The 12,072-nt window shown below is 56.4% G+C and overlaps 1 protein-coding gene across 2 annotated transcripts in view; it reads left to right on the top strand.

Moving 5' to 3' along the window:
* Positions 1–12,072, top strand: part of RET (ret proto-oncogene) — a 73,280-nt gene that overhangs the window by 36,356 nt on the left and 24,852 nt on the right. For both annotated transcript variants that reach the window (XM_032491770.1, XM_032491769.1), the window contains exons 9-17: positions 98–208; positions 783–905; positions 1,807–2,063; positions 5,477–5,624; positions 7,046–7,153; positions 8,205–8,419; positions 8,503–8,625; positions 10,499–10,569; positions 11,874–12,011. In XM_032491770.1, the coding sequence (XP_032347661.1) occupies positions 98–208; positions 783–905; positions 1,807–2,063; positions 5,477–5,624; positions 7,046–7,153; positions 8,205–8,419; positions 8,503–8,625; positions 10,499–10,569; positions 11,874–12,011 (1,294 nt within the window). The remainder of the gene's footprint in view (positions 1–97; positions 209–782; positions 906–1,806; positions 2,064–5,476; positions 5,625–7,045; positions 7,154–8,204; positions 8,420–8,502; positions 8,626–10,498; positions 10,570–11,873; positions 12,012–12,072) is intronic.

Raw genomic sequence — 12,072 nt, 5'->3', positions numbered from 1 at the left:
GTGCCTGGGAGACCCTCAGGTGCAGCCCTCCTGGCTCTGGCAGTCCAACCGGGGCAGGTGCTCCCAGTGGTGGTAACCTGCTTGCTGTGTGTCGTAGGGATCACCAGGAACTTCTCCACCTGCTCCCCCAGCATCAAGACCTGCCCCGATGGCCACTGTGATGCCGTGGAGAGCAAAGATGCCAACATCTGCCCCCAGGACTGCCTCCGTAAGCAGCCCATTGAGCCTGCGTGTTTAACCTGAGCGGGGACAGCCTGGGATGAGTGGGGGTGCCGAGCTAAAGAGACTTGGGCTCCTACCTACACTTCAGCCAGACCAGCTGCGCACCTCGGTTTCATGTGCTGAGGCTTTTTCTAACATTTTATTTGAATAAAGGGTTCTCCTTTCCCCAAACAAGCCTGGTGGCCTGACTCACACTTCCGGTGTCACCCTGGCCAACTCACGGGGTACAGCCCCCTACCCCCCCATTCCACTGGCTCCCAGCTGCCCCTGCAGCCCCTTCTCTGCTCCTGAAAAGTAACCATTTGTGGACCTCACCTAGGGCCCTGGGTAGCCTGTGGGTTCCTCCTCTCGCCTGCTGTGGCCAGGGAACTGGTTTGGGGGCCTGTCTTGCTAAGCCTTCTGCCCAGGTGACCCAGACTTCTGAGCTCACTGCCCTCCCTGGGCCAGAGGGTGCTTATGGGGTGGGGAGGGGCCTTTCACGGTCCCATCTTGGTGGTCTGGGCTGGTCAGGTCACACTGAAGGCTGAGGGGGCTGCTGAGTGGGTTGTGTCTGTCACCAGGGAGCGGCAGCATCATCGGTGGGCATGAGCCAGGGGAACGCAGGGGGATTAAAGCTGGCTTCGGCATCTGCAACTGCTTCCCCGAGGAGAAGAAGTGCTTCTGTGAGCCGGAAGACAGCCAGGGTAAGCGGGTGGGGGCGGTAGCTGGCTGGGGCCATGTGGGCAGGGATCCCCACCTCCCTGAGCCCCATCGCTCAAGGGAGGAAATTGCAGGAAGGCAAGGAAACCCAAGAGACCTTCTTCCTTCCCTCTGGGTCTTGGTTCCCCCATCTGTGCAGACAGGGAGTTGGGTGAGGGCCTCTGAGACTGCCTTCTGGCCCAAAGTTCTATGGTGAAGATTGGCCTGGAAAATTAGTTCTTCCACCAAATAACTCAGCATCTGCTTGGATTGTCCCTGTGCAGGGCCTCTGCTGGGCCCATGGCACTGGCCGCCTGGGTCCCCACCCTCCAGCCAGAGCCTCCAGGTGCTCCCTCTAGGATGGCAGGTGCCCCACTGAGCACATGGGGAGTTTTCCTGCCCAAACCCAGGGATACTTTTCTGGTATTTGGGTGGCTATTGCATGGCCCTGGGTCCTGAGGCACTTTCATTTCCTCCCCTCTTTATATAAAGAAAATACAAAGGATATTGGGAATGAAGAGGAAAATCTACGCCTCCCGCCAGCCCTCATGGGCGAGCTGGCTTCCGTGCATGGCACCTGCAGGGGTGCACTGCCTCTGCTCTCCAGGCAGGCTGCTTCAACTCTATGCCACCCTGTCCCTTCCGCAAGGGGGTCTTAACAGTCTCTGATGGCGAAAATGTGCATAACAGTACCTGCCTCAGGGTCGGTGCTATTGGAGTGTTTGCAGGTTACCCTCATACCTTCACACCAGCAGCACTTGCCAGGCTGCTCACAGGTTGTCACAGCAGCCACTTCCCAGCTGTCCTGGGCATGGCAGGCTAGAGAGCTGAGCTGCGCTGGCTCCTGTAGGTATTCGGGGGGCTCCCCTCCCGAAGTGTGGTCTCTCACAGCCCCCCTGCCCGCAGACCTGCTGTGTGATGAGCTCTGCCGCACGGTGATTGCAGTGGCCGTGCTCTTCTCCTTCATCGTGTCTGTGCTGCTCTCCACCTTCTGCATCCACCGCTACCACAAGAATGCCCACAAGCCGCCCATTGCCTCCGCTGAGATGACCTTCCGCCGGCCCGCCCAGGCCTTCCCGGTCAGCTACTCCTCATCCGGCACCCGCCGGCCCTCGACGGACTCCGTGGAGAACCAGGTCTCTGTGGAAACTTTCAAGATCCCGGTGAGCTTCCACACGTGGCCTCGGGACTGGGGAGGCAGCCCCTCCCAGGGGCCCTGCAGGTGGCACTGGCCTCGGGTCTCAGGCAGCTGGGAGGTGAGAGGGGACGGGGCACCCAGGGCTTCATGCTGCCATGAGTCCTGCAGCCCACAAGTGGCTGATGCATCCTTGCCCACGGGAAAGACACTGAGCATTCCAGCAACCCCCTGCCTTCACTGAGCTGCCTTCCATGGAGGGCAGAAGGCAGGTGGAGTGGAGGGCATGGAGCAGGGTGGAGGATGGGTGCTGATTTAAACGGACTGGGATCTGGGCTGTTAGGATAAAAGGAGGGCAGGCCATGCTGTACCTGACGGGGGCTATCCTGCAGGTGCCCCAAGGGCTGGTGGGGGGAGGATGGAGGGTGCAGGGAGGTCCTGAGGAGGAATGTGGATTTCATTCTCAGAGGGTAGGGCCCTGAGGGTTGGCGGCACATTTCCTGGCCTTTATTTCTGCAGGCCACTCTGTTGCGGAGTCCAGGGGTGGGTGATGAGGCTTATCCCCATTCAGGGGAGATGGTGGCAGGCAGCAGCTTGGCCAGGGTGGCAGCAGCAGGGAACGGAGTCTGTCTGTAGTATGGAGAGCAGGACTGGGGACACTGAGGATCCTCTGGCCCCCAGGCTCCATGACTGGCCCGCTAAGGGAGAGTGCCAGCCAGAGCCAGCAAGCTTCCAGAGCCCCCTTCTCCCAGGCAGGAAACCTGGGCCTGCGGTCAGCATGTGCTTCTCAGACACCACCCCTGACCTGGCCAGGCCCCTCCTCAACCTGCCATGTCCCTTCACTATCTTGCTGGGAACACCCAAGGAGCTGGAAGCTGGGCCTTGGGGGAGGACTGAGGGTGAGTGGGAGCAGAAGTTCTTCTGCCCACAAGGCTGGATAGGGAGAAGTACAGCGTATGCATCTTGGCAGGGGCCTCCAGGCAGGAAACTCAGCACCCAGGGACCACAGGGCCCTGGCGGTCCACAGGGTCTGGGCTGGGAGGTAGCTGGGGTTCCTGGGAGGTGCTGCCCAAGGGGTGCTCGCCCGTTGGTGAGGGTCTTGGCCATGAGGACCATTCTCAGATGTGGTCACAGTCGCCTGTCTCCTGCCTTTCCTAGTCCAGTCACTCAGCAGGCAGGGTCTCCAACCCCCACCCCCAGCAGCATCTCAGCCTCCATGCAGGCCTCTGGGACAAGCCATTTGATTCCTTTATCCACCCTAGCCATGTGTGGTGAGATACACAGCAAGAGTGGTGCTGACAGGTGCTCATGCCGGGTGACACAGACCATCCTCGGCCCACGTTGCCTTCAGCCCAGGGTGCAGAGCAACCAGAGCCAGGCCTGAAGCCCAAGGGCCACCCTGACCATCTCCGAGGTCTTGGCCACGTTACTCAACTGTTTGAACTCAGTTTTCTCTTATATAAAGTGGAGAGAATTTTTTTTTATTTTATTGAAATATAGTCAATTACAACGCATCAGTTTCTGGTGTACAGCACAGTGTCCCAGTCATGCATATATATACATATTTTTGCATTGTTTTTTCATTAAAGGTTATTACAAGATATTGAATATGGTTCCATGTGCTATACAGAAGAAACTTTTTTTCACTCTATTTTTATACATAGTGGCTAACATTTGTAAATCTCAAACTCCCAAATTTATCCCCTCCCACCTTCTTTCCCTCCGGTAACCATAAGATTGTTTACTATGTCTGTGAGTCTGTTTCTGTTTTGTAGATGAGTTCATAGTGTCCTTTTTTTTCTTTTTAGATTCCACATATGAGTAATATCATATGATGTTTGTCTTTCTCTTTCTGGTTTACTTCACTTAAAATGACAATCTCCAGGTTCATCCATGTTGCTGCAAATGGCATTATTTTATTCTTTTTATGGCTGAGTAGTATTCCATTGTATAAATATACCACAGCTTCTTTATGCAGTCATCTGTCGATGGATATTTAGATTGCTTCCATATCTTGGCTATTGTATATAGTGCTGCTGTGAACATTGGGGTGCATGTATCTCTTTGAATTAGAGTTCCCTCTGGATATATGCCCGGAGTAGGATTGCTGGATCATATGATAGGTCTCTTTTTAGTTTTTTGAGGACTCTCCATACTGTTTTCCATAATGGCTGCAACAAACTACATTCCCACCAGCAGTGCAGGAGGGTTCCCTTTGGGAGAATGATTTTTAACATTCTTGTGAGAATCAAATCAGTGACATCCGCATTTGCTTAGCACAGTCTCTGTGTACAGTAAACTAAACCCTTATCCAGTGCAGTGTAGAGATGAGCACACCAGAGCAGTGATGATGATGTCAACTTTGGCCCTGACTGTGGGTTCTTGGGGAACCTGAGACACCAGGACGCCAGGAGCTGGCTGGATGGTACCCCTGGCCATGGTGCTGAGATGATGCTGCCTCTGCACCCAGACATTAGAATACGAGGTTCTGGTCACTGAGGGACAGTGGGACCCCAGCGGTGTTGCCTCTGTCGTTAGACAAGCTTGGCAGAACACATCCTGAGCAGTACCTGAAGACACACCCACAGACAGGTGCAGTGAGACTGGGGGCGATGGACACCCAATGCTGGCACAGGTGGGAGGTTCCAGTCAGGCTTCTGTATCCCCAGTCAGAGTTCAAGTACCTGGCGCCGAGCTGGGGGTCTGGGAAGGCATCCCAGCGTGGTCTTGAACAGGCATGGTGTATGGATGGGACTTCAGTGGGCAGGCAGGTGGAGGGGAGCATGGTGAGCAGATGTGTGCAGGTTCAGGGCAATAGCTGCGCCTGTAGGAGGAGCAGCTTCTTCCACATACTGGGATGGAGGTTCCCAAGAAGCACAGTGGTACCTTTCCAGGAGCTGCCCTGGATACTTCCACCTGTAGCTGGGGGTCCTAGGCTGGTAGGCAACTTGGGCCACTGGAGTCAATTCGGTTCTCTGAGAATTGCTGGAAAGGGCACACCAGGGCCTGGGCAGCTGCCTGTGTCCAAAGCAGAGGCAGTGCTGAGAGGCTTGGGCCTGACTCCCAGGGAAGAGGACATGCTCCCCGCTGAGCACTGTGCGTGCTGAGTAAGCCCTGAATCCCTCATTAGAGAGACAAGGATGTGAGCTGGGATGGCCCAGAGCATCTTCAGTAGACGGGGACCAGTGAGGGTATGGGCTACAGAGTCTAGTCTGGTCTGTGGCAACGCCTGCCTTCCTACGAGGGAGACACGTCATGTAACGGCACCTCAGGGTCTGACTGTGGATCCTGCCTTTGGTGACTATAACCTACCAGTTCAGGTGACAGTCGGCTGTCTGCACACTGGAGCTTGTTGAACGGGTCTTGCTTTCTTCTTTTCCTCTAATCCTCACCATCTTTCTTCCCTGTTCTCTTCTCTTCCTTCCATCAAACCCATCACAGGAGGATCCAAAGTGGGAATTCCCTCGGAAGAACTTGGTTCTTGGCAAAACTCTGGGAGAAGGCGAATTTGGAAAAGTGGTCAAGGCAACGGCCTTCCGGCTGAAAGGCAAAGCGGGGTACACGACTGTGGCTGTGAAGATGTTGAAAGGTACCTGTCCAGGCAGTACCTACAAGTACGGGGCCCCACGGGGTGGATAAAGCCACCGCGACAGCCAGGGCTCCCGTGGCCAGCCTCGTGCCTCCTGGAGAGCGCTCCCATTGCCCCCCTTGAGTGGCTGCAGCCGCTGACCCCCACCATGGATGATGTGGCCCCAGCTGGGCCCTGGAGAAGCAGAGCAAGGATGTTCCTCCCTTGGAAGGTTCAGGAGTGGTGGTGCTGCATCTGTACCAATGTTGGGTAAAGATCCAAGTTTTAAGTTAAAAGCACTTCCGGTTTTGAACTGACAGCTCTCCCCACCCCAGTTTGCCCCATTCTTTCTTCTCAGCCAGGAATTCAACTGGGGTCCTGGTAAAGAGACCACCTGTAAGGACTGGCCCCTGCCCCTTAGGGCCCTGCCTTGCCCAATCCCCACTGCCCCTCAGCAGGCCTGCCCTGCCCTAGTCTTGCTATCAGCCTGGCATACTCACTCGTGTTTCTCAGCAGAGACTGGGTAGACAGCCCTTTGCCACGGCCAGGCTCTATGGCCAGCAGTGGGCGCAAGTCAGCTAGTACACACATAGGTTCAGCGGTCAGGGGGCCACGCAGCGCAGAATGCTTCTGGATACTTACCCAGGCCCTGACTGGGGTCATCCCCCCCTTGCCCATGAGACCCAAGGCCTAAGGGGCATAGTGAGACTGGCCCCAGGCCACCCATATATGGTCCAATGGGTCCCGATGCCCCATCTCCTAGCTGTCTTCTCATTTGCATACAGGTCTGCAGCCCGAGGAGGTGGCGCGGCACAGCTGGGCAGTGGGTGTGGGGCAGCTGGCCCAGGAGGGCTGTTTAGCCACAGCTTGTGACTCAGAATAACTCCATAACCAATCTCCTGGTGGGAGCCTGAGCACAACTCTGTCTGCTCTCTGGACGCACGACTTCAGCATGGCAAGAGACTTCTGTGAAGTCTTGTAGCCTTCACCTTTGTGCCTCAGCCCCCACTGCTGAGTGCTTGGTCAGCAAGTGTTTTGGGGACACCAGGGAGCCCTCTTACCTTCCCAGAAGGATGAATGAGGGGATCTTTGTGCACCACTGCCTTTGAGAGATGGCGATTGCAGAGAACTAATGCCACTTGCACAAATGGCCCAGCCCTGGGAGGCTCTCCCTGGAAAGGTCCTGCTCACTTGGAGTGCTTCTCAGGCTTCTTATTCCCCAGAGGCACATGAAGCCTCTGTCGACCACCCCACGGGCTGAGAGCAGCCCCAGATGGTGGGGTCCTTGCAGGCCTCAGTCTGAACCTGGGTAGAGTGTCTGTGAAGGAGATTCCTGGGGTCTGTGCAGATCCTTGATGCGGGTCACGTGGCTCAGTGGAGTTGCAGAAAGGGGCTAACAGAAGGGACTGCTTTGCAAGTTGCCTTGTTTACGTGCATTTCAGAGAATGCCTCCACAAGTGAGATGCGGGACCTACAGTCAGAGTTCAACCTCCTGAAGCAGGTCAACCACCCACAAGTCATCAAGCTGTACGGGGCCTGCAGCCAGGGTGGTAAGGCTGGCTGGGGATGAGCAGCAGCCGGGCACAGGCCAGGGCACTCTGGACCGCCCCATTCCTCCTCCCCCTTTCCTCATTGTTTCCTCCTCCTGGCCCCTGTCCTCTGTCCTCCCGGAAACACGGTGTCTGGCTCTGGCCCCTGCCTGGAGCTCACATGTCACTGAGGGGGCCTGGAGAGGTGCTACATGAGTGCTTGCACAAGGCCTCTACTCCAAGTGTGCTCTCTGGGCCTGCTGGGGCTGCCAGGAGGTCTCTGGTGACTTTCTGGTCATCAGTACCCTGCCCCAGGCAGAGCCCTCAGGGCAGGGAGCTCCAGGAATGGACTCCGCCTATTGGGTACCTACTGGGGACTAGGTGTGCCATAACTTCTAGGTGACCCAACCCCAGCCCTGCATGGTAAAGGCATTGTCACCATCTCTTACATAAGAGCATCCTGATCTTTTGATCCTTAGGGGCCTCCCACTGCGTGTGTGTGTGTGGGTACATGTGTCTGAGGTACGAGGGAGACAGGGAGCCAACAGGGAGCAAAGGACAGCAGAGACACTGGTCAGCACCAGCAGAACTCAGGGCCGGCCTTAGGGCAGGACCGCAGCCCAGGAGCTGCTGAGGGCTTGCAGGAACAGGGAGCAGGTGGCCACATGCCCATCCAGATCCTCTGCCTCTATCAGCCGTCTCCAGGCCATGGTGTGGCGGGAAGGGCCTGACATCCCAGCAGCAGGGGGTGCCTCCCCGGGCAGCATTGAGCACAGTGACTGCCTGCCTTGGGCACCAGGGAGAAGGTCATGTTCAACCCCCCGGGAAGCTGGCTTTGGCACAGGCCCTAGCAACAGGGAGAGCAAGGGATGTTAGAGAGAGCCGAGACTTAAATCATTTCTCAGGATGCCAGAACCCAGGCACTTGCCACCCAGAGCAGGGCTGTCTGCCCACTTACAGGTAGGGTGCAGGGCCTGCCCCGGGGCCCCGTGGTCTCCCCGTGCTCTGCCTGACCTGCACCTACGGGGACCCCACAGGCCCTCAGCCCACAGCCCAGCCCCTCTGCCCCCAGGGCCGCTCCTCCTCATCGTGGAGTACGCCAAGTACGGCTCCCTGCGGGGCTTCCTCCGAGAAAGCCGCAAGGCAGGGCCCGGCTACGTGGGCAGCGGAGACAGCCGCAGCTCCAGCTACCTGGACAACCCGGAGGAGCGGGCCCTGACTATGGGCGACCTCATCTCCTTCGCCTGGCAGATCTCGCGGGGGATGCAGTACCTGGCCGAGATGAAGGTGCGTGCCGCCCCAGCCCAGCCCCTCCAACCGCCTGCAGTGGGCTGGGGTTTCAGGGGTCCCTGCTGTTGTCTTCCTCGCAGCTCGTCCATCGGGACTTGGCAGCCAGAAACGTCCTGGTAGCCGAAGGGCGCAGGATGAAGATCTCGGATTTTGGTCTGTCCCGAGATGTTTATGAAGAGGATTCCTACGTGAAGAGGAGCAAGGTACCAGGTCGTGGGGTGTGGCGGCCTGGGGCTCCAGGGCTGGGTGGGGGCAGCGGTCCGGGTGCCCACAGGGTGAGGGCAGAGCCCTTAGAACACCTGGAGGAGATAAAGCAGATTTTTAGAGTCTAACCTTCCAGCCCTCATCCCTGAACCCTTCCGCAGTCCTGAGTACCTCGTTGTTCCTTCTCTTCCTCAGTGCCACCGGCGCCCTTTCAGAGCTGCCCTCCGGGGAGCTGGGGCCTGGCAGCATCTCTTGCTTTTCATCACTATCACTTTTGAAGGTCACCTAACGCTGCAGAAATAAGTCTTCTCCACAGTTGTTTCTCTCGCTTCTGCAGAGTGGAGGTCACTGTTTCCTTTCTGTGGAACATTAGCCCTTTGCTCAGAGCAGAGTGAAGTGAAATACACCCGAGCTTTGTAGTCATTCTTTGCAGAAGAGAATGAACCACTTTACAGGTGGGGTTTCTGCTGGGACAGAGACCTGGGAATCCCTGGCGAAGTGAGTTTAGAAGGTGCACAGAGAGGCCCTGGAGACGGGGTTCCAGAGATGCAGCCTAAGGATTTCAGAAGCCTTTTTTCCCAAGTCTCTGAAATAGGTGATTAGGGCCCATCTCAGGATACCTGGTCCCCTGGCATCATCCAGCTCCCTGGGGCACCGGTCTTGACCCTGTTAGTTCTGTTGCCCCCTCAGCCCCTCTCCTGCAGCCTCACTGTGACAGATGAGACAGGGCCAGCTCATGGGCCCCTTCAAGAGACACAGCTAATCTGACATTCAGAACAGATGCTGCTCAAAGAGAAAAACAAAAAAAGCAACGGCATACACCTGAGGAGCCCTAGTGCTGCCAAGAGCTGTGAGGATGTTTCATTTTTTCTGGGGTTTCCGTTGTGACAGCGTATCTCAGAACTACTGAAGGGGAAGTGGGGAGCGGCTGCTCCCCGCCCCGTGGAGAGGGTGGACGGAGTCTTCCTGTTGACGCCCTGGTCCTGATGGAGAAGCACAAGGTGGCCAAGCACGGCTCCCGAGAGCACAGGGTGCAGGCGGCGTTGTTATGAGCACACGCTCCCCCAAACAGTCACGCTTCATCTTCAGCAAGGATGTAAATCCTAAAGAGTACTTTAAACAAAAAGGAATTACAGTAAAAGTTGCATTAAAATCCAATGCACGGCCTTTATTATTGATTCGGCCTTCAGATTGACCTTCTTGTACTGGAAAGCTAGTTCTCGAGTTGGATTAGAGAGGATTTGTTAGGTCTGATCCCAGCACCTCCTTGGTGGGATGGGGGGAGGGAGAGGCACCCTTTCAGAAGGTGCTAAAAGGGCCCTGGAATAAAATAAGAGGGAAAAACTAGCCTCAAGGCACATACACAGATTGTTTCTCCTCTGAGCTTCTCAGAAGAGCCTTTAGTGTGTTCGTTTGCATCAGAAGTCCCTAAGACGGAAAGGCTGGATGTTGGCTTCCCAAACTGGGAAAACATCTTGCTGGATGGTGTTCTTGGCCCACCCACTGGGCAGCACCACCCAGGGTACCCCAGTGCTCCCTGGACTCGGCCACAGGGGGACCTGGCTTGCACTCAGTTATCAGTTCCTTGGGTTTCTTCTCACCAGGGATGTGGTGCATGACCGGCATACCTTGTGTAGCTATGGGCAGGCCAGCTGACTCCCTCCAACATCTCAACCAGGCCTGGGAGGGCCAGGCTGGAGCTCTAGCCCCTGCGAGGCTGTGCTGCCAGTTCTGTACCCAGGAACATGCTGGGTACCATTACTCAGCCCCGCTTCAGAGCTGGAAGCATCTGGGACACGGCTCCACCCTCCCCCACCCCTCACCCCAAGATGTCAGAGTGGCATTAATGCCTTTCTCTCGCTCCCTCTTTAGGGTCGGATCCCAGTCAAATGGATGGCCATCGAGTCCCTTTTCGATCATATCTACACCACTCAGAGTGATGTGTGAGTCCAGGTGTTGACTTCCTGGGGTGGAGATTACACGTGTAGGGGGCCATGCCGCCTGTCTGGGCAGCTCGGCTGGGGAACAGCACTGGCCCTGAGTGCCCGTCAGCTCATGCCAACCACCCGCAGTGGCCCAAGCTGAGGCTTTGTGTGTTCACTCAGCAAATGGCGAGGGCCCAGGCAGTAGTTCTGAAGGCCGAGGTGGAATGCAGGAGGGCAGTGAGCTGCGGCTGCAAACCCTGCTCACCTCCCCTGTCTCGCTCCCCGCCCCTCCCTTCCCCTCCCCTCCCCTCCCCTCTCCTCTCCTCTCCTCTCCGGGCATCTTAGTGACACACAGGCCCAGCCAAGCAGTCCCCCTCCTATGAGCCTGAGCATGGCTGGGCTCAGGCAAGTCCCCCGGGACTGGTCCCTGCCCAGCAGGCAGGGATGGCCTTCAGTAAGTAAGTTTCTAGGCTTGTGCGCCCCCAGTTGCTGCAAGACAGGAACCAAAACTCAGTCTTCCAGGTCCAACTGCATTCTTGATAGTCTTCAAAAATACAACAGACTTGTTCCAAGTGTTCAGCTCTGAACAGGCATGCATACTTTGGATAACGTGGGCTGTGAAAAGGCAGTTAGTTCTCAAACTGTTTCAACAACTGTGTTCTGATTACAAAGTGGACTGTAAAACAATTGGAAAATGCAGAGGAAAGCATAATGAAGAGACGAAAAGTCGGTTGGATCCCACCACCCCTAAACACCCACTGCTGGCCCTCACAGGCGCAGCCTTCTAGTGTTTTCCGTGCTGTACAAATACATGCTTTTTATTCCCATATGTGTGATAATGCTGTTTTGTGATACGATTTTGCTCCCACCTCACAGTAAATTTTCCCTCACAGTTAAGTGTTTTTCTATAGCGGTGCTTCTTTTTTTTCTTCTAAGATCTTATGAACATTTCCAAGCACACAGAAAAGGTGGAGGAATTGTGCAGGGAGCCCCGTGCCCCGGGGCCTAGGTCCCGCCTCGTGTTTGCTGTACTTGCTTGGTCTCTCTATGCCATGTCTGATGCTTCAGAGCATCACCTCAGGGGCCAGCTGCTGTCCCTTTTGGGTGTGGAGGCTGAGCTTGGCAGAGGTGAGGACGGCTCACCCCCACCTCTATCCCTCATCCATCTGTGCGGTCGGCCCAGGCAGAAACCGTGAGCACTCGGACCACTCCTTGTCCTGGGGACTCTGGGTCAGAAGCTGCTGGAGGGATGGGAGTCCGGGCTGCACAGAGGGTGCCGCAGACCCAGTGCAGCCACTCACTGGTCCTCTTGCTCTCTGCAGGTGGTCCTTCGGTGTCCTGCTGTGGGAGATTGTGACCCTAGGGGGCAACCCCTACCCTGGGATTCCTCCAGAGCGGCTCTTCAACCTTCTGAAGACAGGCTACCGGATGGAGAGGCCAGACAACTGCAGTGAGGAGATGTGAGCAGGCTTTGCTTTGGCCCAGCCTCCCTCAGACACAGATACACACCGTCATTCCCTC

Source organism: Camelus ferus, chromosome 11 (assembly GCF_009834535.1).
Source record: "Camelus ferus isolate YT-003-E chromosome 11, BCGSAC_Cfer_1.0, whole genome shotgun sequence".
Classification (NCBI taxonomy): domain Eukaryota; kingdom Metazoa; phylum Chordata; class Mammalia; order Artiodactyla; family Camelidae; genus Camelus; species Camelus ferus.
This window is presented reverse-complemented; position numbering and strand designations above follow the sequence as displayed.